The following is a 24,386-nucleotide window of genomic DNA, read 5'->3' on the forward strand; positions in this document are numbered from 1 at the left end:
CAACTTTCAATGGTGACCAAAGAGTTTTTGAGTATCATTATGAACTCACGGATGCTGATATATTTGATGTGTCTTGATACTTGTGGTCCTCATTTATTTAATACTCAAATTCTCTTATCTGGGATCAGTGGGAGCCCCTTCAAGTTGGTTCTGGAGCCCTTTGGCATGGCCTCATTAGCCTTTGATTGCTTTCTTGCTTTCTGAAACGACAAGGTGTTCCAGGCTCCTCTTGGACATTTCCTGCCCCAATCCTTGAACCAGCCATTTCACCAGAGTCCTGGTACCTTTGTATGAAAGTAGTATTTAGACACTGCAGTCTTGGCATTAATGATGTTTACTGCTCGTGGGTTGTCATTGCCTCTACACCTTTTTGGTGAACAGGGCTTGGAAACACATATCATATGTTCATGGTGATATTCTGATTCAAATTTGATTACAGGGTTGTCTTCACTTCTTTGATTTATACTAGTATCACTTCTCTTCTCAGGTGAAAACTTTGGTTTCCTAACATAAGTACTTATTTGCTTTATCTTACAATATACCTGTAATAGTCTCAAAAATAACAATGCTTCTATTAGTACTAATGATTTAAGACCATTGAGAGAGGTTTAAGATTTCTTTGCAGTTCTCCTTGTCCTAAAAATATAACCCATTAGGGATATATGGTAGAAATAAGGAGTTTTAAAATCATTTGAAGTAATTATTTTCCCTGTGCCACTGACTTGATATCCAGTTAATCAGATATTTCAATTTGTTTTACATTTTTAGAATGGAATGCTTTTTATTTCCTTTTTGATTTAATATTTTTCTTATGTAACACAAATGATTCTGAAACTGAAATTATAAAACAAGATGCATTCCCAGAAGTCTGACTTCTATCGCTGTTTCCTCTACCTTGTTCCTTCCCTCTCCTCGGTAATTTAAAATTTTCTTGAGTTTTTGGCATATCCTTTTATTTTTTTTCTATTTGAGAATATAAGCAAATTATATATATTTCTTCCCATTTCTGACAGAAAGAGTAGCATATTACAAATTCTGTTTTGAATTTTTCTTTTTTTGCCTAACAGTGTATGTTAGATATCATTCTATATTGGTATGTAGAGATCTGCCTTATTCCTTTTCACAGCTGTGTACTATTCCATTGCATAGATGCACCTTAGTTCATTCAGCATGTCCTCTATTGATGGACATTTGAGTTGCTTCAATTTTTTGCTATTATTAATAATGCTGTAACGAATTGCCTTGTACATCTGTCATTTTGTATTTTTGCCACTGTATCTTTTGCGATAGCTTCCTAGAAGTGAGATTCTGGGTGGTAACGTTTTCTAGCAAGCCTCTTAATAGAAGAACAAGGGGTCTCATTCAATGAGTTTGTTATACAGAAGCTGGATGACTGGGAAGGTATAAGATGATGGTTTAAGAGTATTTGTAGTGCTATTATGTGAATGAGGGTAGAGACCTGTTGGTAGCTGGGGAGGGCAGACTTGGGATAATTTTAAAACTGGCTTTAAGGCTCCAGATCAAACAGCTTCCTGAGTCCCTCACTACTAAAAACTAAAGTCTGATCACAGTATATGGCATGCATTCTGGGCTCTGCAGGTTCTGATCCCAGCCATGCTTTGTTATCTCATTCCCACCGCCCTTCCACAGCCTATACTGCTTCCAAATGGGATCCCTTGTCTCTCAAACGTGTCTGTACTCTGTGCCTCAGAGTCTTCACTGGATATGTTCCCTGTGGCTCTCAAGGGAGCAGTTATTCAGAGCCCCTGCCCAATCTCCCCTCATCTTCACCCCACTCCTAATAGGACAGAGGGCTATACATAATGGGTTCCAAGTCCAAGGACATTACTAGGTCTAAGAACTAGGGTACAGCTTTCTGTGTGACATAGAAGGAATTAAATGCAGTTAAGGCAGCGATGGAACCAGATCCAGGCAGCCAGTATGTTATGTCTGAGCCTGTGGGCCACAAAGGACTCAAAAGCGGCCACTCTCAGGGTAGACCGGGGATGGCCTTTCTGGGGTTGGTGGGCAGGGAAGGGAAGAGGGAAAAATCTACTTCATCAGCATCCCTCCGTTTGGGCAGAGACCATGTTGGTTTTGTTTATTGCTGTATCCTTAGCACCTAGAGCAGCTTCCAACATATAGCAGATGCTCACTAACCTCCTGTTTAAAGGAACTGAATGAGTTCACTCACAGAAACCTTGTGTTTACAGGTGTGTGTCCACCGAGGCACCATCTACCCTGTGGGCCAGTTCTGGGAGGAGGGCTGCGACGTGTGCACCTGCACTGACATGGAGGACGCTGTGATGGGCCTACGTGTGGCCCAGTGCTCTCAGAAGCCCTGTGAAGACAGCTGCCGGTCGGTAAGGAGGGCAGAGGGGCTGAGTACTACATGGGGCAATCAGGGTAAGGAAGTAGGGGAGGGGATTCCAGGAAGGGGCAACACAGCCCCTCTGGTAAACTCTGGTTCAAGGCTAAAGGTAGGGGGAAGGGAGAGGAATGGGGCTGGGTAAAAAAAAAGGATTGCTCTGTCACCTTTCTGTGATTTGGTCCTTAGCTAATGGTCATGTCTGTTGTATGGGCTTGAGTCCAGAAGGCTGTGGAGTTGGTTTGAGCAGAGATGTGGACCAAATGCCTAGAAGAGAAGACTTGATTTCTTTCGTATCTCCTCCCACTTTAGACATGACCTTAGTCTCTTTCTAGAACAGATACATGTTCCAAATTTTCTGAGATTGTCCCAGTTTCAGTGTACTTCAGTGTTTCCACATAGGTGGATGATTGATGATTTTTCAGACCATGTTTATAATTTGAGGTACAGAAAACATGATCACTGTTATCCCAATTCAGTTTTTAATTCTTCTTGTGGTGGTCTGCCCCTAAAGCTCTTTTGTGTTCTGGGGCACTCTATTCTTGCACATTTAAGACTGATCAGACCCTAGAAAAGGGGAGCAATGGCGTTCAGGGAGAATTGTGGGTCAAATTCTGCTTGCTGGCTTAATGCTAGTATTATCATTACTGCAATATTATCAGGAGATAATGATAACAAAAGAGTGGTCAGGGCAGGCAAGTCCATGCATCTCGTGGTTGCTTTTGTAAATGTTAACAGCAGTGAAGATAACGCTCCTGATGCTGTTTTGGAAGTGTGTGGTCTGATGATGGCAGGGAGGTCCTGAATGTGAATCCAGAAATGGGAGAGTGTGTTCACTTCATCCGCTCTCTACCTGCTTCGCTGGCGTGGAGGAGGATTGGAGCTGATGGGCACCTGTGGGAGAGGATGATGCTGTGGTATCCAGGTGTGCCCTTTGGGAACACTAAGTTTTGGAAACCTGTTGGTCTCCATCTCCTCCCACAGGCCATGGGAGGCATGGAAATAACTTGCTATCAAGTAAAGAGAGTGCACCGCAGAGGTCATTTTATTGTTTGGAAGTCACACCCAGTGTATTTCGTGTTTCAGTAGGGAGTTTTGATCGTGAAGAACAGAATGCACTCAAGTTAGCTAAAATAAACAGGGGATTTATGGAAAAGACGGGGGAAATCTCTCAGAACTGAAGTGCAGGATATGTGGGTAGGCACTGTGTCATACATTTCTCTCCACTTGTCGCATGAGCCCCCTGTCTCTGCTTCTCTTTGCCTGTCTGTTCCAGCTCCTCACGGCAGGCCAGCTTCCTTGGGAAGGAAGATTTGCTTTCTCACAAATTTCATTTGCACATGGCTTTATTGAATCTGGCTTCAACTCAACATGGCTTTTCAGATCCATGGGTCATCCCTGTCCATTTGACTTATTCAATCTCTGTGTGCCATAGATTAACTTCTCAAGAAGAAAATTGATGAGCTCAGCCCAGCCCATGGATTGGGTCCTCTGTCCAGTCCCCACTCTGGCCCAGTTAGCTGTTGGAGAGGGTGCAGGTCATGTGGTATAAACCCAGCTGTCTAGAGGCTGTGGTGCTGGAGGCAGTTTCAAAAAGAAGACGGGTAGAGAGGTCAGGTGAATGAGTTGGGGAGGCACCATGTCCAGACTCTTGACTGTATGATTGCTTTAAGAACTTGAGTGGCTTCTCTTAGAGACTGAAGGTTCACACTTTCTAGGGAGGAGGAGGACGCCTCGTGATTTAGTTAAAGCTGAGGGGATGGGGGAGGCTGGGCTCTGGTCTGTGCTGTGTGTTAAGTTGAGGTAGGAGCTTCAGTGAATTGAGGCGGCCTCAAAGTTCATTCTTCAGAGAGGGTAGTGTCAGCTCTGGTCAGACTCCAGGGACATTTGGACTCACTTATCTGAATTCATTTGTTGTCTAGGTTGTGACCAAAAAAAAAAAAAAAAAGAACAACATTGTCATCATCACCCCCTGATTCCTCCCTTCCAAAGCCACAGTCTGCAGAGGTGCGCTTTCCCCCGCCACCTGCATAGTTCTCTGTTCTTCATGTCAGAAAGATAATGTAAAGCAACAAGAGCATTGCCGGTTTCCCAGAGAATGCTATAGGCGTGCCCACATGCCCATGGCCTTGCTTCCACGTTGACAGCAAGAGGAATTCTTGCTCCTTTGTATAAACCTTAGAGGAGTTTATCTTTGAAGGCTTATGATCACGTGATCGCCAACCCTTAGACCCCAGAATCACATCAAATTGTGGCTTTAGGAACTCTGTTCTGAGGGACTGCATGTAGTGCTTTACATTTTCTTCATCCTCATGCTACTCCTCCAGAAGGAAGATGAGGCGGGGCTGTTCCTCACACCTGTCGGGGTAGAGAGCAGAGGATGAGCGCAGGAAGGAAGTTGACCATCGCTCTATGGCTCATTTGAAGCCAGGGGACATGGGAATGTCCTGACTCCTGGCCCACGGCCCATTCTGTTAGGCTAGCACAACTGGTAACACCAGCATTGCAAGGACCAGTTTGATCCAGGAGAGACCCAAGGGACCAGCGGTCTGTGCCTTCCACGGCCATTTCAGCCATGGCAATGGTGCTTAAAGGGTTGTGCTGCTAAATAAACTAGGAATTTATTTTTTGGTGGCATCTGTTTTCGGATTGGGTGGATATTAGACCCACTTAGTTCCACTCCTAATTGGAAAACCGGTGAAAACAGGATGGAGAAGAGAGTTAGGAGAATGGTCTGAGATGTATATTTTGAACAGATATAAACTAGAGGATTTGGAGGAGTGTGGGGAAAGAAAGAGAGATGAAAATATAGAATGAACCTGGCTGTGCAGCAAGAAGATGGGGATGCTGGACGTGTGGAGGGACTCTTAGAGAGATGGCAGCTGGGGGATTTGGTGGCATGGCTAGGAGTTCCTGAGCACAAGACGTTGGTGGGGTTTTGGGAACAAGGCAATCATAACTTCGACAGTGTGTTTGTCCATGGTGGGGGGCAGCAGAAAACATGAACGATGCGCAAATCCAGATCCCTGAGCACTCTCAGAGAGGCACACGAGAGTGACCCTAGATCCCGAAAGGTGTTGGTGACTCTCTTCTGTGCTCCCTTAAGACTTTGTTTCTTTTATGGCACCTTGTATATTCTGCCTTAGAGTGGAGGATGTCTAGAGTGTATCATCTTAACTTGTTGGCTCCTCCAAACTACCTAGTATGTCACAGATGCACAATAAAGGATTAGAATCTCAGCTGATGAAAGACTGGGGACAGCTCACTGGGCACCGCTGTGACGTGAGTCGGGATGTAAGCAGGTCTCATGGGGATGGTGTGAAGCTGAGCCAAGTCTCCGGAGCGCTTGTCTTCCCCCAGAGAGAGGCACCAGCTAGGCTGACAGCGAGTGTCGTGTGCACCTCGGACTTGGCCGGGCTCGTGGCCGTGCTTGGGGCACAGAGCAGGGTTGGCATCCACGCTCATCCTGAACAGCTGCAGTTACTCCTTCTCTCTGAGGAACAGAGCTCCAAGATGAAGCACAGTCCTGGAATTTCTCCCCTGGGCTCCCGGGACAACCATGTTTGCCTATTCATATATGTTGCTTCAGAGTTTTCAGTGGAGGGGTGCAATCCAAGTTCCTAATGCTTTGGCCAGATTGGAGGACCTCCAGGAGGCAAGATGGGCTGGCAGACTTGCAGGATGCTGGTCTTCCTGGCAGGCTTTCTTGGGGAGGTTGGTCTGTGGTGCTCTCTCATCTCACTGTGCCCCATAAACTCCTAGGTAGGTGTCAAGTAACTACCTGGAGAGGCCCAACTCTGCACATTGGTGAGAGGCCTTGGGATCAAGGTGCTCATCTTGTATAGGTAGTTAGGTCTGTTAGAGCAGAGACTAGAGCCCAGGCATCCTGAATGTTCTCCCCAGTCGATGAGGTGCCCTTCATTTGGCCGTGCTGAGGATCAGTCCGGCTGGCTTGGCTGCTGCTGGGGGACCTCTGGGCTGTCTTTAATGCTCCTATGGACTGGATGTTGGTCTCACAGTGGGAGCTTTGAGAGGGCAGGGTTGTGCCTCTTCAGCAGGTGTAAGACTAGCTTAGTCACTCAATGGTTGATGCTTCCTGGCCACTTCTCAGCATGATCTTGAGGCTGGTGGATGACCAAGATGAAGATGCATCTCTCTGCAAGACCCCAGGGCTCAGTATACACGTCGGGTAGATCAGAACACCCATGTCTTTGCCGCTGGCCTATCTTTCCTCACTCTCTGTTCTTTGTGTTTGTGCAGGGCTTCACTTATGTGCTCCACGAAGGCGAGTGCTGTGGAAGGTGCCTGCCGTCTGCCTGTGAGGTGGTGACTGGCTCACCGCGGGGGGACTCTCAGTCTTACTGGCAGAATGTAAGTCTGGACCCCAGGTGGGGTAGGAAGGAGGGCAGTGATTACCAGCCTGGGAGTCCATTCTGCGGTCCAGCATTGGCCCCGCTCTCATCTGTGCAGTAGAAGCTCATTCCCTGCCCTGTGCTTTCCCCGCAGGGACTTTAATCCGGCTGCTGGTGTTATCCAGGTGTCAGCTGGGAGTACCTTGCCGCTGAGGAACTAGTTAAGACTGCCTCAGACTTCCCGTTTTGTGAATTTGGGGAGAAGCCCAGTTCCCTGCCTAGAAGTTCTGTGCACTCCTGGGGGATATATGTTCTCCTGTTTACCTGTGCATCTGAGGTCCTGCTGCCTCTCGGGTTGGTGTAGAGCTGGCCTCACCATCCTGCCTGTGCTGTGGGCCCGCCACCCCTCCAGAGCCCATGGACTGCGAGTACTGTTCTGTGCACATTAACCCAGGCAGGCTCCTCTCAGCTTGTCACTGGTTTCCATTGGAGAAACTTATAACTCAGAGAAGCAAGCTGTGTTTCTGTCCCCAAAGTCCCCGAGGTATTTCTGCAGCTCGGGCTGTAGCATCTCGCCGAGTTGCTAGCCTCACATTTCCCCACTCTTGTCTTCTCCTGCCTGGACCCCCATGCCAGCCACATTCCCTCTCCTAAAGCAGAGCAGTTTAACTGTCTCCTTGGTGGCCCTCAGGCTCTCGCTTTGGATGCTTATCAAGATTTTTTCTGAAACGCAAGGATTCCCTCCTTGGGAATTTCAGTCCAGATGCCAGGATAGTAACAGTTCTTTTACTCTGATCCATAAGGAGGAGTGGGTAGCGCTGAGCCCTGGAAGCCTGCGGAGGCCGGTGCTGGAAGAGTCTGAGGTGCCCCATGGGCCTCCCCTTCTGTATCCTTCCAGTAAGAACACAGTGCACTGTGTTTAGAAGGGAAGGCAAAGTGTTGGCTGTCTTGCCCTGAACCTGTCCATCTCCTACCCAGGCTCATGGCCTTTCTCCTCCTCAGTGATAACAGAGTGACTCGCTGAGTTTTTCCACAGGGGTCCCACCTCCCCTTCTATTCCAGGTTACCTGTGGATTCCCGTGTCCTCCATCCTTCCCACCCTTTTAGTTTTTCTGCTCCTCATCCATCCTGAAATAAGGCAGGTTTTGCCCCTGCTCCCCTGGACCAGAGTCCAGCTCAGATCAGAGGGGTGGCTCCATCCTGGGAGGAGCTGACACCTGGTCCCTTTGACGCTCAGTACTCCAGCCACCCTGCCCCCCCCCCCCCCCCCCCCCCCCCCCCCCCCCCCCCATCTCTCATCTCCATCCAGGGCTCATACAGCCCTGACTCACCTCAGCGTTTACAAAACATAAGGGGGCCTGAGTTTCTCTCCCTCAGTCCAAGTCTGCATCTTACCTACAAGACTTGGGCCCCAGCAATGGCTCTGGCCCTGCTGCTGGGACCACGTCAGGGGCCTGTAGGGTGGCTGAGGCTCGGCAGGTAAATAATCAGAACGGGGAGAGGTCTGGAGGTTGGGGTCAGGCCTGCAGTCAGAAGGTTTGGTCAGGGTGAGTCAGAAGTGGGGGTGCAGAGAGTGGCTGCAGGTGTCTGGCATTTTCTGCTCCTCATCTAGAAAGAGAAGAATGTGGGCAGGAGCTGAGAGCAGTAGGGCAGGTCCTGAAGTGGGCGGGCAGCATGCACCTAGTTATGCATCGGGAAGCTGGCCCACACAGGCAGCACTCACTGGGACACGTTCTCCAGGCACAACCTCCATAGTGACTTTTCTGAACCATGTTCTGGACGCTCTCAGTGCTCTTTGCCTGTGGAGCCAACCCTTGAGGTCAGGCCACCCACCCGCAGCCCTGGAGGGGCAGATTGTGGGGCTGTCGGCGTCAGACACCAGCATCCCCTGTCTCCTGCTGTCTCCCCACATGAGTGGGAAGTGGCCCCAGGCTGGGCAGTGGTTGAGTTTTCCTTCCTCCTCTCCCCATGCCAGCCCATGCTGCTGCTTCCTGGTCAGAGGGCCTGAGAGTCTCTGAGCTCAGCTCACAGCTGATGCTGAGGATGGAAGGGAGGCCCCCAGGCTTCCCTCAGGTGCTTCCTCGGGTGGCTGAGGACCACGTCTGTAGGAGCACACATAACTCTGAGCTAGGGTCTTGGTCAGGGCGACTGGCCCAGACTCACTGAAGGACCTGGGATGAGCACCATTCACTCCCTCTGTGGGCCTTACCTGTGGGAGGGACTTAGACATTGAGCCCAGGCTCATCTCCAGGGCCCACATTGGCTCCCTGAGAGAGCAACGCATCCCCCTTGGGACCTCAGGTCCCAGCCCTGCCCAACGCTGGTTTTCTAACCATAGGTGGGCTCTCACTGGGCCTCCCCTGAGAACCCCTGCCTCATCAACGAGTGCGTCCGAGTGAAGGAGGAGGTCTTCGTGCAGCAGAGGAACGTCTCCTGCCCCGAGCTCGACGTCACCACCTGCCCCACGGGCTTCCAGCTGAGCTGCAGGACCTCAGAGTGTTGCCCGAGCTGTCACTGCGGTAAGGCATGCCGTCCCGGCCCCATCTTCAGGCCTCTTTCCCATCTATTACTCATGCTTCTGTGAGGAAGCAGATACGATGCGAGAAATGCAGCGACTTCCTGAAGGTCAGCTCGGTGCTTGGTGATGGTTTTATACCATTGTCTCGTGTGGCCTCATGACAGCCCTGCGAGGCAGGTTCTGTTCGCACCTCCATTGCTCACGTGAGTTAGTGAGGGTGGAACTGGGGTTGACCACAGGCCTCTGATTCTAGAGACACCTTCTTGGTCAGCGCTGTGTCCCCTCTGCTGGGGGAGGAATTCCAGCTTCCCACCCCAACCCCACCAGCAAACAAATAGACAAGAGCAAACACGCACCACCCCCTGCTCTGGATTCTTTGCATGATTCTATCTTGGGCCTCAACGTTTTTAGAGGAGAATTTCATTCCTTCATGAGCCCAAACATCCTCCCACTCACCCCTTAAGTGTAAATCACTTCAACAAGGGCCAAGCCCTAAAGGCGCACAGGGATCCTGTGGAAGGAAAAGGCAGCCTGCCCTTCCTCAGCAGGCCTGGGGGATGCGAGGCCGCCGTGGGCTCTGGCAGTGGGACCCGCGCGCTGGGGTGGGTGGGGAGAAGCACAGGCAGATGTAGGAGAGGGGCCCAGCGGGGAGGAGACGGCCTTGGAGGGAGTGGCTGCGTGCCGGGTTTTGCTGGCATGTGTTCTGCACGCTGACGCCCCCCCTTCTCTCTCCCCCAGAGCCCGTGCAGGCCTGCATGCTCAACGGCACCATCATTGGGGTGAGCTGCTGCCTTCTTCTCCAGGGCAGGGGGGAGGAGGGGCAGCAGGAATGGGGATGCTGTGGGAAGGGTGGGCAGCTCGTTCCAAAGTGGAAATGAGAGGAGCCAGGGAGACCTACCGCAGCCGCACTTTACCCCGCCGCCTGGGCTTCCCAGGCATCCCGGAGCCCAGGCCCCCACAGTCTTCCTGACTCTCTAGCGCGGGGCCCCGCTATCTGTCAGTCATCTCCCGGCTCTCACCCCAGGCATGTGAGCATTTCTTCTATGTACAGAGTAACGCTCTGCAGTCATGGTGCACATTTCAATCTGCCCCTTCTCCTCCTGCTCCAGCCCCCTCTCTGGCGTGAATGAAGGCCCTCACTCTTCCCATTGCCACACTGGAGGTGGCAGGGCGGGCAGGCAGCGGCCACTGCAGACAGGAGGAGTGGCACGGTGGTGGCTCACGGCTGCCACGGGTGGCCGGTCCCCACTCGTAAGGCAGACAGCTTCTGGGGCTGAGGCAAGTGGGAAGGTCAGGGGTCGGGGTGCTGGGGGGCTGACACTCGTGCCTCTGGTTCCAGCCCGGCAGGAGCCTCATGATTGACCCGTGCACCACTTGCCGCTGCACCGTCCAGGTGGGGGCCATCTCTGGTTTCAAGCTGGAGTGCAGGAAGATCACCTGTGAGGCGTGCCCCCTGGTAAGAGAGGGTCTGTCAGGCACCCAGGGGATGGACTGGTACTTGTGGGACCCAAGCAATAGGACCTCACTGGGGTCTTCAAATAAAGCTTTCATGATTTTCTGGTTATTGACAATATTTGACAATGGTAACGAACAGACTAAAAGTCACCCACCCAAATTGTGTCTATCAGAAATAATTATAATTTAGTTTTGTAAATTTTAAACCCTTTTTATGGTGTTTTTAAAATAAACATTATTTGCAAGGCTTATGATACCATATTTACAGTTCCATATTCTTTTTTATACAACATTTTAAGAAACATCACTACTATTCTTTGAAAACATTAAAAATTAATTAGTCAAGGGGCTGGCCTGGTGGTGTAGTGGTTAAGTTTGTGTGCTCTGCTTTGGTGGCCCGGGGTTCACAGATTCAGATCCCAGGCGTGGACATACACACTGATCATCAAGCCATGCTGTGGCAGGCGTCCCACATGTAAAATAGAGGAAGATAGGCACGGATGTTAGCTCAGGGCCGATCTTCCTCAGCAAAAAGAAGAGGATTGGAGGCAGATGTTAGCCCAGGGCTAATCTTCCTCAGGAAAAAAATTATTAGTCAACAGATGTTTATGAGACACTTACTATGGGCAAGGTTCTACCCAATATGCCTTGGAATGGATGTGCCTCAACGTGTGCTTTTATTATTGGACATTTAGGTGGTTTAAAATATTTCACTCTGTTTTTGCCAGGTCACGGTGATTATGTTTGTTCTGAATACCTTCTGGGGCTGGATTCCGAGAAGCGGAATCGGTCTTTCTAGTTAGGTGGAGAAAACCTGGCATGTCGCTGTTTTAAGTGTGGCTCTTAGCCCACTCGCAGAGCTGGACCTAAGGCTGAGGGGACACCTCAGGCGGCCGCCTGTGCCTGGCTCCTGCTGTGTTAGGGAACGGAGTTGGTCGAACGAGGCTCTTGTGGGCAAGATGCATGGAGTGTAGCAGGAGCTCTTTCAGATGGCCCTGTCGGAGGCTCCTCCCCTCCTCTCTGGGAGGTGGCAGGGAGGCTGGGCTGGAGCCGGGGGCAGAGTCCTGGGGGGGCCGGGGGTGAGGGGTCAAAAGGAGGGGGTGGGGACAGGGACGAGGAACACTCGCTCAGGGGCTTTCTGTGCCTTTGAAGACAAGGGAGTGTTCTGCACTTGTGTTCTTCCTGGCACTGGGCACACTGTCACTAAGTAGGGGCTTAATAAAATGTGGGTGGAGTGAGTGGGTCTATAGGGGACAACTCCTGCTGACAGAATGGTCCAAAAAGAACATTCCTGCCTCAATTAGAAAGAAGCCCACTAAGTACGTGTTTTTGGTTTTTTTTGGTTAAATCCCAGTTGATGTTTTAGGGTTTTAGGTGCATGTGTGTGTGCGTGTAACAACTCCCCTTGAGTGCATCTGGGCACGCATAGGGGATGAAATAATGCTGTCTGGAGTCTGTGGCATCCCTTTTACCCTGGAGGTCGGTTGAACCAGGATCACCGCAGGGAGGTCCACACCAACCTGTCCTGCAACAGAGCTTCTCGGGGCGGGGGGGGGGGGGGTGCGGTCTGCAGACTCTACCAGCGCCCTCTGGTGGTCAGAGGCAGCATGGTGACCTGCTCTGGTTCCATGGAAATCCGGCTTTAGGATCCATGTAGATGTAGGTTTCTAAATATTTTAAAATACATGGCCCCTTTTGGTTTGTGTACTCTTTCTTCTTTCCTCTAAAATTCTCATATCTCCCCAGGGCAGTGTACCCACTCCTTCTTCTTGAGAACCTCTAGATTAGCCCTCCTTCTCTGTATCTCTCAACTTTTGCTGAAAACTGCCTCAATTGCCCCCATTCTAGCTCAGCATCCTTAACTGGTCTTGACATGTTCCTCTGCCGTGAAGGGCCTCAGTGAGGGCTCCTGCAGGTGGGAGCTTCAGTGAATTCAGCTTAGGTAGGTCTGCTTGAACTGCCTACATCAGACTGGAGTGTTAGCATCACTGGAGATGTGAGTCCTTCATTTGCTGCCAGGGGAGACGATGCTTATACCTAAGAGGAGACCAGCAGAAAGTGGTTTGTGCTGGTGGGTGGTCAGGATGACAGATGAACTCTCAAGGAAAGCAGGAGGAAGAGTGGTCACCCTGACATGGAACATTGAGAAAGCATCCCGGAGGGCATGACACGCGCTGACCTTGAGCAATGGGTTGAATGTAGAGTAGAAGACCTTCCAGGAAGGGGAATGGGGCACAGACTGGCAGAAAGAAGCAAGAAGTAGAAAGAAGGAGAGCAGCAGGGGAGAGAAGACTGAAGGGCCCTGAGCAGCCGATGCAATTTATGAAAGGGGGCCATGAGACCTGTGCGAGGCAGAATATTCAGGGCATGACCGGTCGGGGGAGCAGGACAAATTGTCTGCTCAGACCTAAACAAGTGAACCCTGGCTGGCTGGGAACTTGGCTGGCAGGTGGAGGAAGTGGTTGCTCTTGACTGGCTGTTCCAGCCAAAGCCCATTCGGCTCTGCCCTTCTCCGTGTGTATGTACGGCGACATGGAATACAAACCGCTGTCAGCAGTGGCCGGGAAGCCCAGCAGGGCTCCAGCAAAGCCTGTCACCTGGTGCAGCTGCACTGTCACCTTCCAGGGCAGCGGACATGCCAGAGGGTCTGTGTTCTTTGTTTGCTCCTGTGAGTGGGTTCTGCCTGCTCCCTCTCGTTCTCCCGTCGTCCCTCCTTCCCAACTCCGCACCACACCTCCCAAGTCATTGCCCTCTCCTCTTACCCTCCTCCCCTCTTCCTCTTCTTCCTCTTCTTTCTCCTCCCACGACCCCCTCTCTCTTTTCCTATTCTTGCTCTCTGCCTCTCTGGAGGGTGGATTTTGCCTCTACCACCCCTGTCCCTTCCTTTGCAACCCCCTCCTCCATTTGTCCCCCACCCCCTCATTTTTCCTGTAAAGGTTTTGTGCATTTTTCTCTCCTGAGCCTGCTGAGTGGAGGGAGGGTATTTCCTGGTCTCTTCTCCTAACACTCACTAAAAAATCCCCAAATCCAAGCTCCCGTGAAATCTTGCCTGATTTCAGCCTTATTTGATTTCCTTCTGGCTGTGGCCACTCATATTCACTCTTTTCTTCCTCTGCCGTTTACCTCGGTCCTATACTTTCCGGGAATTGTGCATTTTTGAAAACACAGTTAAAGCTCACGGGTGAAACACTGCCAGTGGTATCTTTCCCAGGGGCATGTGTGGCCTGGGCCCAGTTTTTGTCTGAGCTCTGTACTCACTTGCTTTCTTTACTGCCTGCACCCTGAAGACAAGTTCAGAAGGTTGACTTAGGAGTAGCAAATTGTTCAAATTCATCTCTAAGCAAGCTTACTGCCTCCAAACCTTGCCTGCTGGTGGGGGGCGTTCAGCCCATGTGACGCAGTGAACAAGGGAGCCATGTGGAGAGGACCAAGTCTTCTGCCCGGGGCTCCCAGCTGACCTGGGAGAGTGATAGAACTCTCAAGACCCCAGTGAAGGAGTCTCTAAGTGGTTATTATTAAATGTGGCAAAATTAGAAAAAGAATGACAGCATAGTAGGTTTCCCACATAACTAAATTTATTCTTTAAAAAATTTTTGAGATTCTTGTCTTCCTCTTGTTTTTGGAGTGTTGGGGAGAGTTAAAAGAGCTGTAATTTTACTGCAATGATGAGACAGCTGATAGCTTTTTGGTTTTTTATTTTATTAACTTTGTTTAAAATACTGTTACTTTGCAAAATAAAAAGTTGATTACCCTATGTCAGCTCCCAGATTTGGGGGCATTTTTGCAAGACAGTGGAATCCTGCTGTCTGGAAGCTGCTGCTTTTTCCAATGTGGATGTAAATGAAGGACTCTCACTTTAAGCCACTGTCAAGGGGTTCCTAGCTGCACCCTCTCCTCTGTGAACGGAGGACTGGCTGGTACGCGCCAGGCGCTGGGGATAGGGTGATGAGCAGCATAGATGGAGTTGGAATTTATCTGCCTCTCGGGGGGGACAAAACCCATAAACAGACAAATGAAAAATTCAAGTTGTGTTAAGTGTTATGGAGAGAGAGAGAGAGAGAGAGTGTTGTGTGTGTGCGTTGTGTCTTGGAAGACCTCTCTGAGGAATGATATTTAAAATGATTACTAAAGGACAAGAAAGAGCTGTTTGTAGAGAGCATGGGGAAGAGCATTCGAGGCAGAGGTAACAGCTCATGCAAAGGCTCTCAGGTGAGGAGGTTGACATGTTTATGGTCCTAGAAGATGCACGGGGGTGGATGGTCGAGAGCAAGCGGATAACGGTATAAGATAAGGTCAGAAAATTAGGAAAGAGCCATGTCAGGCCTTATAGGACATACTAAGGAGATTGGATTTTATTTTAAATGCAATGGGAAGCCATAGAAGGTCTTATTTTTTAAATTTTTGTAAAATTTGTTTTTTTAAATGAGGTGTAGTTTACCTGCAATAAAATGCATGGATATTAAGTATACAGTTTGATGAGGTTTAATAAATGTATAAACCCGTGTAACCACTAAAATAGTAACATAAAGAAATACAGCTAAAAGGCCAATAGAGGAGATAAAATACTAGAAAAACAAAAATTTGATTAAAACGTCAGCCCCAGTGGCCTAGTGGTTAAGTTTGGCTGGCGTGCTGTTTCAGTGACCTGCGTTCAGTTCCTGGGCACGGACCTATACCACTTGTCTGTCAGTGGCTGTACTGTGGCGGTGGCTCACATACAAAAAAGAGGAAGATTGGCAATGGATGTTAGCTCAGGGCAAAACTTCCTCAGCAAAAAACAACAACAACAAAAAACCAAAACAAACTGGATTAAACCAAAAGAATATAGAAAAGAATTAACAATAGAACAAATAGCAGAGAAGACAACAAATAAAATGAACAGCAAAATGATAGGTTTAAACCCAACCATATTGATAATTACATTAAATATAAATGTGCATAACAAAATCCCAATTAAAAATGGAAATTGCCAACTAGTTTGCTGTTTACAAGAGACGCTCTTTAAATTTGAAGAGACAGACAGGTTGAAAATAAAAGGATGGAAAAAGATATACCAGGCAAATACTAAAAATAAGAAAGCCGAGATAGGTATATTAATACGAAACAGAATAGACTTTAAGATGAGGACTCTTACTAAAAATACAGAAGGTTGTTTCATAATGATAAAAGTGTAGGTCCTTCGTGAGAATCCTAAATGTGTATGCACCCAATAGCAGAGTTTCTAGTACATGAAGCAAAAATCGACAGAACTAGAGGGAGAGATAGGTTTATCCATATATTTATTTGGTAATTTTAATGTTTTTCTCTCAGTAATTGATAAAATAAGTAGAGAGAAAGGTCAGAGAAGATTTGAAAAATTATACCAACCAACTTGACCTAATTGAGAATAATATACTACTACACTCCAAAGCTGCAGACACACATTCTTCTCAAATACACGTGGAATTTTCACCTATCTTGACCCAAATCTGAGCCATAAAAAAAGTCAATAAATGTCAAGACTTTGAAACCATATAGAGTGTATTCTACGACCACAATTAAATTAGATTGAAATTAGTAACAATAAGGTATTTAGAAACACTTCCCTCCCCAAATTTGGAAATTAAATAAAGTACTTTTAAATAATCCATGAGTCAAAGAAGAAATCACGAGTGAAAATAGAGAATATTTTGATCTAGAGATAATGATAGTTATTCTAGAGATTATGATAGGCATGCTGGACTTATCGTAGTCTACCTTGATTGAATAATATCCCACTGCACGCATAATGTGCTCTTTCTCCTATACTTTGTGCTTTTGTTGTCACACGGTTTACTTCTACATGAGATAAATTCACAAGACATTGCTATTATTTTTTCTTTGACCAGTAAATTTTCTTTCATAGAATTTAAGAAAAGAACTAAAGATGGTATTTCATATTTATCTACATATTTATAATTTCCAGTGCTCTTCCTTCCTGTATATCTGAATTTCCACGTTATATCATTTCTCTCCAACTTAAAGAAGAACTTCTTTTAGCACTTCTTTTAGTGTGGGTCAAATGGCATTATATTTCTCAGATTTCATTTAGCCGGAAATATCTTTATTTTGCCTTTATTTACTGAATATAGAATTTTAGGTGGAAGGGTTTATTTTATTTTATTTTTTTTTACCACCTTAAATATGTTATTTCATTGTCTTCTGGCTTGCATTGTTTCTGATGACAAGTTAGCTGCCATTTTTATTGTTGTTTGTATCCACCCCTCACACTCCCTCCAATTTGATGCTTTTAACAGTTTATCTTTGGTTTTCATAAGTTTTAGTTTTCTTTACACTTTTCCTACTTTGAATTCGTGGAACTTCCTGGGCCTGAGAGTTGATTTTCTGATCAAATTGGGAAAAATTTCAGCTATTTCTTTAATTTTTTTTCTGCCCCATTTTCTCTCTCCTGTCTTTCTTTCTGCAACTCTAATTACATGTATATCAGACCACTTGATACTGTTCTTTTGGTCACTGGGGCTCTGAATATTTTTTCCAATCTTTTTTCCTCCCTGTGCTTCAGTTTGGACAGTTTCTATCGATCAGTCTTAAAATCACCAATCCTTTTTTCTCTGTAGTTAATCTAATCCATTGAGTTTTTGATTTAGGGTACCATGTTTCTAGTTCCAGAATTTCCATTTGATTTTTTTTTTTTAAGTTTCCAAGTTGCTCCTGAACTTCCCCATCTCTTTTCCCATTATATCTATCTTTTCCTCTAGACTCTGTAACATATTTATCATAATTATTTAAAAATTCCTGCCTGCTAATTGCAATATCAGGGTTACTTGTGTGTCTATTTCTCTTGAGTGATTTTTCTCTTGAGTGAAGATCAAATTTTTCCATTCCTTTCAATGAAGATTTTTACTGTGTATTAGACACTGGTGGAAGATGTGTTGAAGAGTCTCAGTTCTGCTGTTTCCTCTGATGAACATTAAGTTTGCTTCTAGCAGGTGATTAGATTAGTGCTGGTTCACCTTGAACTAAAGAAGGCTAGATTTTAAACTACCTTAGGGAGGGTCTATTTCAATATTTCTCTGAGTCCAGGGGTGAATATTTTAGTCCTAAGACATAGTCTTTACTCCAAAGGCTTGATCCTTCTGAAATTTCAATGGAAACCTGAGGTGTTTATCTAGCCTCTTCTGCTTGGTGGGATTCACACTCCAAACTCTGGCTCCCCCGTGGTGTGTGGCAGCTGAAATTTCTGCCCAGCTCTTTCAGCTGTCCGACTATTTTGTCCTTGGGTTCTTTGTAGGCTCTTCTGAGCATATATAATACAGGGACCAACCAAGGATTTGAAGGGAATTTATATGCAGATTTGGGGGCTTTCCCTTCCTGACTTCCTCTTTTCTGGGGTTTCTCCCTTTAGTTTCCAGCTATTTCAGCAGTTTCAAGCTCTGTCCTCTGACTCCTCAGGCAAATACAACTATAATTTCCTGGCCAAGTTCCAGCTGTCCAGTGCTGTACAGATTGCTCTCACTGGAAAAGCCATTTAAGCATAATTCTTGTCCATTATGCTTTCCTCTTTCAAGAATCAAATAACGTATTGTTTATCTCTGATTTTTGCCATCTGATACCTTTAAACAATTGTTTCAAATATTTTTTCAGGAATTTATAATTGTTATCTGCAGAGGGTCAGTCCAATATAAGCTACTCTGACATTGCTAGAAGCTGAACTCCACTGATGGTTTTTAAGCAGGACAGTGACATGACTAGATTTATATTTTAAGAAGGTCATTCTAGCAGCTGTGTGGAGACCTACAGTACAGGGACAAGAATGGAGGTAGGAAGACAAATTAAGACTATTACCAGAGTCCAGTGGTAGATGATGATTGCTGGGACTAGGCGATGACAGATGACACTGGTCATGACAAGCAGTGGATGAGTTTGAATGCATTTTTGGCGAGATTTGGTGATGAGTGGCAGGATGAGAAAAAGAGAAGTCAAGGATGACTCCCAAATTTCTGGTTTGAGCAACTGAGTAATGAAACCATTTACCAAGATAGGTAAGGCAGGAGAAGGATGAGATTTGGGACGAAAATCAAGTTGCATTCTGTATCTGTCTTGAGATGACAATAAGATACACAATTGTCAAGTAAACAATTTATAAACCTGGAGCTCAGGAGAGAGGTCTAATTTAATAGGTCTGGCTGCTAGAACTTGAGTAAGATACATATGTAGGGACAAGGAACGCTCTCTAGGGGATTTAGAACTGACAAAGGTTGGTTAAGAGTTGGATGTTGACTTTCTGAACTCTAGGTGAAACTGCTGAATAGGAGAGATAAGAAGCTGGAAAAAAAGCCTATTTACAATTGGGATGTGTGGGGAGGTTAACTAAGGCTGCTTTTTCTCCTGGATACAGGGATACAAGGAAGAGAAGATTCAAGGTGAATGCTGTGGGAGATGTCTGCCTACAGCTTGCACCATTCAGCTAAGAGGAGGACAGACCATGACACTGAAGGTGGGAGCAAGTTGAACTTAGGAGTTCCCTCATATCACCATCTGGTTTCCTATTTTGGGATCTGTTCCTCAAGAGAGAGGGACTAAGGTTGGGTCAATATTGGCTTCTTTTCCCACCTATTTCTGATTTTATAAAGAAGATGGATAATCTATAGAAGGTACAGAATTTTCTCTTTGATTTAGTTACTTTGTCACTTTTCTTGACAAGAGTGTAGTTGGTGGTGTATGGCCCCATGATTTGGAGTTGGCTGATCTTTAAGGTTTTCCCCAGCCTCGATTGTCTATGAGACTGGACAGGCAATCAGGGCGAAACAAAGTCTGACCTATGAAAGCCAGAATTAGCTGGTAGGGCTGGGCGGTGATACCCTAGTTCACCTCTAGTTCAGTTATTGATTAACCAGTTTACCCTCTTTCTATCTTAATTCTTTAAGCTTTTAAGCTTTCAGGAGAGTTTGGGGACTCTTCACATTTATGCAGCCCTATTCACAGTAAATAAGTCGTAAAACTGGGACTCCACCTCTATTCTGGGTTCTGGGTATGGAGACTTCATACTGTCTCATTCTTGTCCCATAGTCCTCCAAATTGTTTCAACGACTCCCAGGAGTCAAGGTCACAGTTTGAAGCGGCTTTGTAACCCAAACACTGTCTCTACCTACTTCCCCTATTTCTTTTCAGCGTGATGAGATGCTCCAGGATGGCTGTGATAGTCACTTCTGCAAGGTCAGTGAGAGAGGAGAGTACGTCTGGGAGAAGAGGATCATGAGCTGCCCGCCCTTCGATGAACACAAATGCCTGGCCGAGGGAGTGAGTAGTCGGAGCTCAGGTCCTGCTTTCCACTTGACTGTCTCCATCTTTGACTGTAAGAACAGAGTCCTTCTGAACAGCATGCAGGCCAGCTCTGACATGATTTCCTAGTGTCCAAGGGAGGTCCCTGACCTGGTTTAAGAATCCACGAAATTACAAAATCAAAGCCCAGTGGAGAGACAGACTCTCTGCACTATATGATGCTTTAAAAAATACCTTTCCTTTGGGGGAGACTGAATCTGTGACCCTTGAATGGGAAGGTGAGAGATCAAACTGAATTCCAGTCTCCCGTGGGAATGATGACCCTGATGACTCAGTTGGAGGAGAATTCAGGATAATCAAAGTTGTGTCAGCCTGGTCAGGTAGAGTGGTCATTCTGCTCACGTTTGTGATGGGAAAACACAGGTTACGTCTGGGAACTTAGGCTCAGGGCTTAAGTCCAGAGCTAAGAATCAGCCTGAAGAGGGACTTGTAATCTGACCACTATTTGTGCCTAATGTGGGACTTTGCTGTTTTTTAGGGGAAAATCATGAGCGTCCCAGGAACCTGCTGTCACACATGTAAGCACATTACCCATAGCTTGTCCCTTGAAACCCATGAGACCAGGTCCAGGGACTGGTCTGTGGAGTAAGCTTTATTCTAGAAAGATACTTCTTGATCACTGGCCAGTCATTATGTTCAGTTCTGCAGGGAAGTGCCACCCCTCCCTGAGTGGCGTTAGGCTGCTGCTTGCTCCAGTCCCCTTTCAATGCCTGTCATACAGTCTCTCCTCTCTTTCCTCCAAACTCCTTATTGTCTCTAGCCTCTTATCTGCCTTTGCCCTCATAGAGTCTTGGGTTGTCCATAGTCCTATCATGAGAGAATCTCTTCTCTCTCCAACCAGAGCTCCTTGAAGACAGGCACCCTTGGTCCCTGATCGTGACAGAGCAGACACTCAATACACATCTATTCCCTGAGTGTCATACAGTTATGTTGAAGAGACGGGGAGCCACCCGTTGGCCAACGTTAGCCCCCCACTGTGAGCTGTGGGGGCTGCAGGGAACATAGAGTCCTCTCGAGGATTCATAAGGCGGGTCTCAGTGCATTAACCTCCTCTCTTCACTCTCAGCTCCTCTTGACCTTGTAGTGATGCTACACTGTTTGGTCTTAATAGCTCATAGCAGGAGCTTTGGAGACGGGCTCAAGACGTCTGCACATTAGACGGCATTCTTAGCACACATTCTTGTGTTCGTGAGCACAAGTAACTTTCAGAATCCCAGTGTTAACGCTGTATTCTCAGAATATAGAATTACTTTCCTGGACTAATATTTGTTTTTAGTTTAGTTTTTCTTTTGGTTTTGGGTTCATGGGCTCATGTTCATTTTTGGGTAGAGAAAGGATGAGTGAACACATGAATTACCTCCAGTGTTCCATCATTCCTTCTTTTCTTGATGGCTTACTCTGACAGTCCCTGTAATTGCTGTGACCAAGCTGCAGCCTGAGGAAAGGCACTCTGAAAGCATCTCTTTCTGTGATTCCTGTATGAATGGGTTAAGAACGTGGAGTCAGGAAACTGTCAGAGAAGATGAATTCTCTCTAGGCGCGCTGCACATGGAGTTTGGTTAGGAGACTGTTACCTGCAAAACTAGCAACAAGGGCCCTTTGTTGGTCAGCTCATTCAGGAGGCTGCGACTCCTCATAGGGAAAGTAAGCCATGCTCAGAGATTTAAATCTACAGCGAAAGAAGAGAGTATCTTGGCCTAAATGTGTTTTCCTTATTCATCCTCTTATGGAGTTGGTAGGCTCTCACTTTAAACTGGAATTATTTGGAAGCTGGGAAGCAGGCTAATGTGTAGTTAGGGGTGATTTAGACTTGGAGGCATCCAAGAATGGAAAGCTCCCAGGGTTTGGATAAGGAATGGTGAGCTGGCATTAAATCTGAGTTCTCTGGTGGCCAAGTAGAGGTTCAGATCTGAATGCCACTAGCCCTGTATGTGAAGAAACCCATGCCGGTTACCTGGAGACAGCTATACCTGAAGGGAAACTCCACAAGGGGCCCCACAGAGGCAGTGAGGGCCCTCACATGGCCAGGACCTTTGCCTTTCCTTGACCCAAAGGCAGGGATGGATAGCTATCATATTTATTGGCTACTTCATCGCCCATTAGCTTCTGGATATGTTATAAGCATGAAGGATGGCTCCAGTCATTACGGTTTTGAGAGTCTACAATTATATAAAAGCAAGTCTCATCCATCTTCATCCTCAAAGCACAGTGACTCTAGGCTCCTCTTGCAATTAAAGCTGTCCCATTAAGTGAGTTAAACCCAGCAACAACTATATCTCTGAATATGAGGGGCAGGGAGCAGCTGAGGTGAACTAGAACAACTGAATTCCCTCCCTGCTGCTGGGTCTGGTGATTTGGTTAGTAAATTGACCTATTTCCAGCCCAGTGAGGGAACTGGGTAGACAATGTTCTACAGAACCCAGCCAGGCCCCAGGTCTCTCCTCTCCCCTGTCCTGTAGGTGAGACGCCCGAATGCAGGGACATCACTGCCACGCTGCAGTATGTCAAAGTGGGAGACTGCCAGTCCGAAGAGGAAGTGGACATTCATTACTGCCAGGTGAGGAGCTCCCGACTTCACTGAGGCCCGGGTGGGGAGGGCTGAGTCTCCTTGTTTAGAGATATCTCTTTAGTTATATTTTAGAAGGATCTGGAAAAGTCACAGAGAGGAGAAGTGAAAGGAACTGGAAGCAATTTTTTTTAAAGCAATTGTGTTATTGAAGTAACTGGGAAATTTTGACCCCAGAAGAAAAAACACTGAGGAAAGACATAACAAGTCCCGTAAGAGAATGGAGAGTGATTTCTGGAAGATGGGGGCTACATTTCCTGAAGGAGAATCAAACAGGCATGGAGCTGCAGTGAGGGGGTGTGGGTGTGACGGTGCCATCGGATGGAGGCACTCCCTGAGGTCTCCCCTTACAGATTGCCCAGCTGTCCTGGGTTTCTCTGGGCAAGGCGAGGGCTGCCTTGCTTGGAGGAGGGCAGGCGGCGGAAGCAGGCTGCCTGAGTTCTCCACACCCCAAGATTCTCCACCATCGCCATGCCTCTCCTCTCTCTGCTCCGTTGCAGGGTAAATGTGCCAGCAAAGCCGTGTACTCCATTGACATGGAGGATGTGGAGGAGCAGTGCTCCTGCTGCTCGCCGACGCGGAAGCAGCCCATGCATGTGCCCCTGCGCTGCACCAATGGCTCCGTCATTTACCATGAGGTCCTCAACGCCATGCAGTGCACGTGCAACCCCAGGAAGTGCAGCACGTGAGGCCACTGCCAGTGCTGCTGTGGACGCCCACTGTTACCCGCCTGCGGCCTGATGGCCAGGGTGCTGCCTGGTCCTCTGCATGCTCTGCTCTTGTGCCCCCCTGGGCCCATAATAAAGGTCAATGTCTCATCTTGCAAAAGGCTGATGGTTCACTGCGTCCTCCAGGCTTAGACAACAATTGTAGGCTGGGCTTGGGTTCTGAGACTGTTCTGAGAGAGAGAGCACAGGCCCCATGTGCAAACACTCCAGCCCCAGTGTCTGCGGGAGGTGCTGACACCTCTGGGAAAAAGTGATGTCTTTGCCTCCCCAGGGTGGGGAGGGGACAGTGTTTCTCCTCAGAAACTCAGCTCAGTGGCCTGAAGTAAAGGGGATTTGGTCAGGAACACTGGGTTCTCTAATCTCGGAAGCAATGGGCTTCTGAGCAGAGCAGAGGGGCAGCCCTGGAGCCAGGCTCCTGCCAGGACAGACACGGCTCTCGTCAGTGTGGCTGATGTTCTGGAGAAGGAGTTCGACCAGGTGTGCAGGGGTTCTCTGAGCCCTTGGCTGATCAAGTTCCAGTGTACCCTCAGTGTGCCCTGTGGGAGGGAGAGGTGCTGAGGACTAAGGGGCCTGCAAACGGGGTGCTGACAGGTGCAGGAACATGGTCCCATCCACACAGGCTCAGCCATGGGAGGGTGAGTCCCAGACTAGGGGGCAGGCCTGGTTCCACACGTGGCCCTTGCTCACCTGTGTGGCCTCAAATAAGCCCCTTAGTGGTGCTCAGACTTCGTTTCCTCATCTGGAAAATAGGAATGTTAGTCTCACTCATGGGGTTGGGAAGTAAAAGTAAGCCTGAGCGTCGGGGGCAGCTGTAAATTGCTCTATAGTAATATAAGAAGTGACAAGAATAAAAATGGGGAGTCAAAGCTCAAAGAGGGGCACAAGTGTCGCTACCATCAGTGGCAGAGCATTAGGGATTCCCTTTGTTCAAAGGGGTGGAAGAAATGAGCTGCTTTTGGGCTGGATGCTGGATGACAAGTCCCTGCCCCCTCCAGACATCCTTTAGTGGAAGGGGGAGTGTGGAGATAACACCAAACTTCCTCTGGTCCCCAAATCACTAACAGGTGCTGTCACTCTC

At 47.6% G+C, this 24,386-nt stretch overlaps 1 protein-coding gene across 1 annotated transcript in view; it reads left to right on the forward strand.

Moving 5' to 3' along the window:
* The window catches only part of VWF (von Willebrand factor), a 159,186-nt gene extending 135,778 nt beyond the window's left edge, over positions 1–23,408 (forward strand). Inside the window, exons 43-52 of the mRNA XM_046661799.1 lie at positions 2,214–2,363; positions 6,629–6,739; positions 9,059–9,239; positions 9,977–10,017; positions 10,578–10,694; positions 19,071–19,169; positions 19,844–19,972; positions 20,493–20,532; positions 22,474–22,571; positions 23,081–23,408. Of these exons, the coding sequence (XP_046517755.1) occupies positions 2,214–2,363; positions 6,629–6,739; positions 9,059–9,239; positions 9,977–10,017; positions 10,578–10,694; positions 19,071–19,169; positions 19,844–19,972; positions 20,493–20,532; positions 22,474–22,571; positions 23,081–23,269 (1,155 nt within the window). The 3' untranslated portion in view covers positions 23,270–23,408. The remainder of the gene's footprint in view (positions 1–2,213; positions 2,364–6,628; positions 6,740–9,058; positions 9,240–9,976; positions 10,018–10,577; positions 10,695–19,070; positions 19,170–19,843; positions 19,973–20,492; positions 20,533–22,473; positions 22,572–23,080) is intronic.
* The last annotated feature ends 978 nt before the right edge of the window (positions 23,409–24,386 follow it).

Source organism: Equus quagga, chromosome 1 (assembly GCF_021613505.1).
Source record: "Equus quagga isolate Etosha38 chromosome 1, UCLA_HA_Equagga_1.0, whole genome shotgun sequence".
NCBI classification, from domain to species: domain Eukaryota; kingdom Metazoa; phylum Chordata; class Mammalia; order Perissodactyla; family Equidae; genus Equus; species Equus quagga.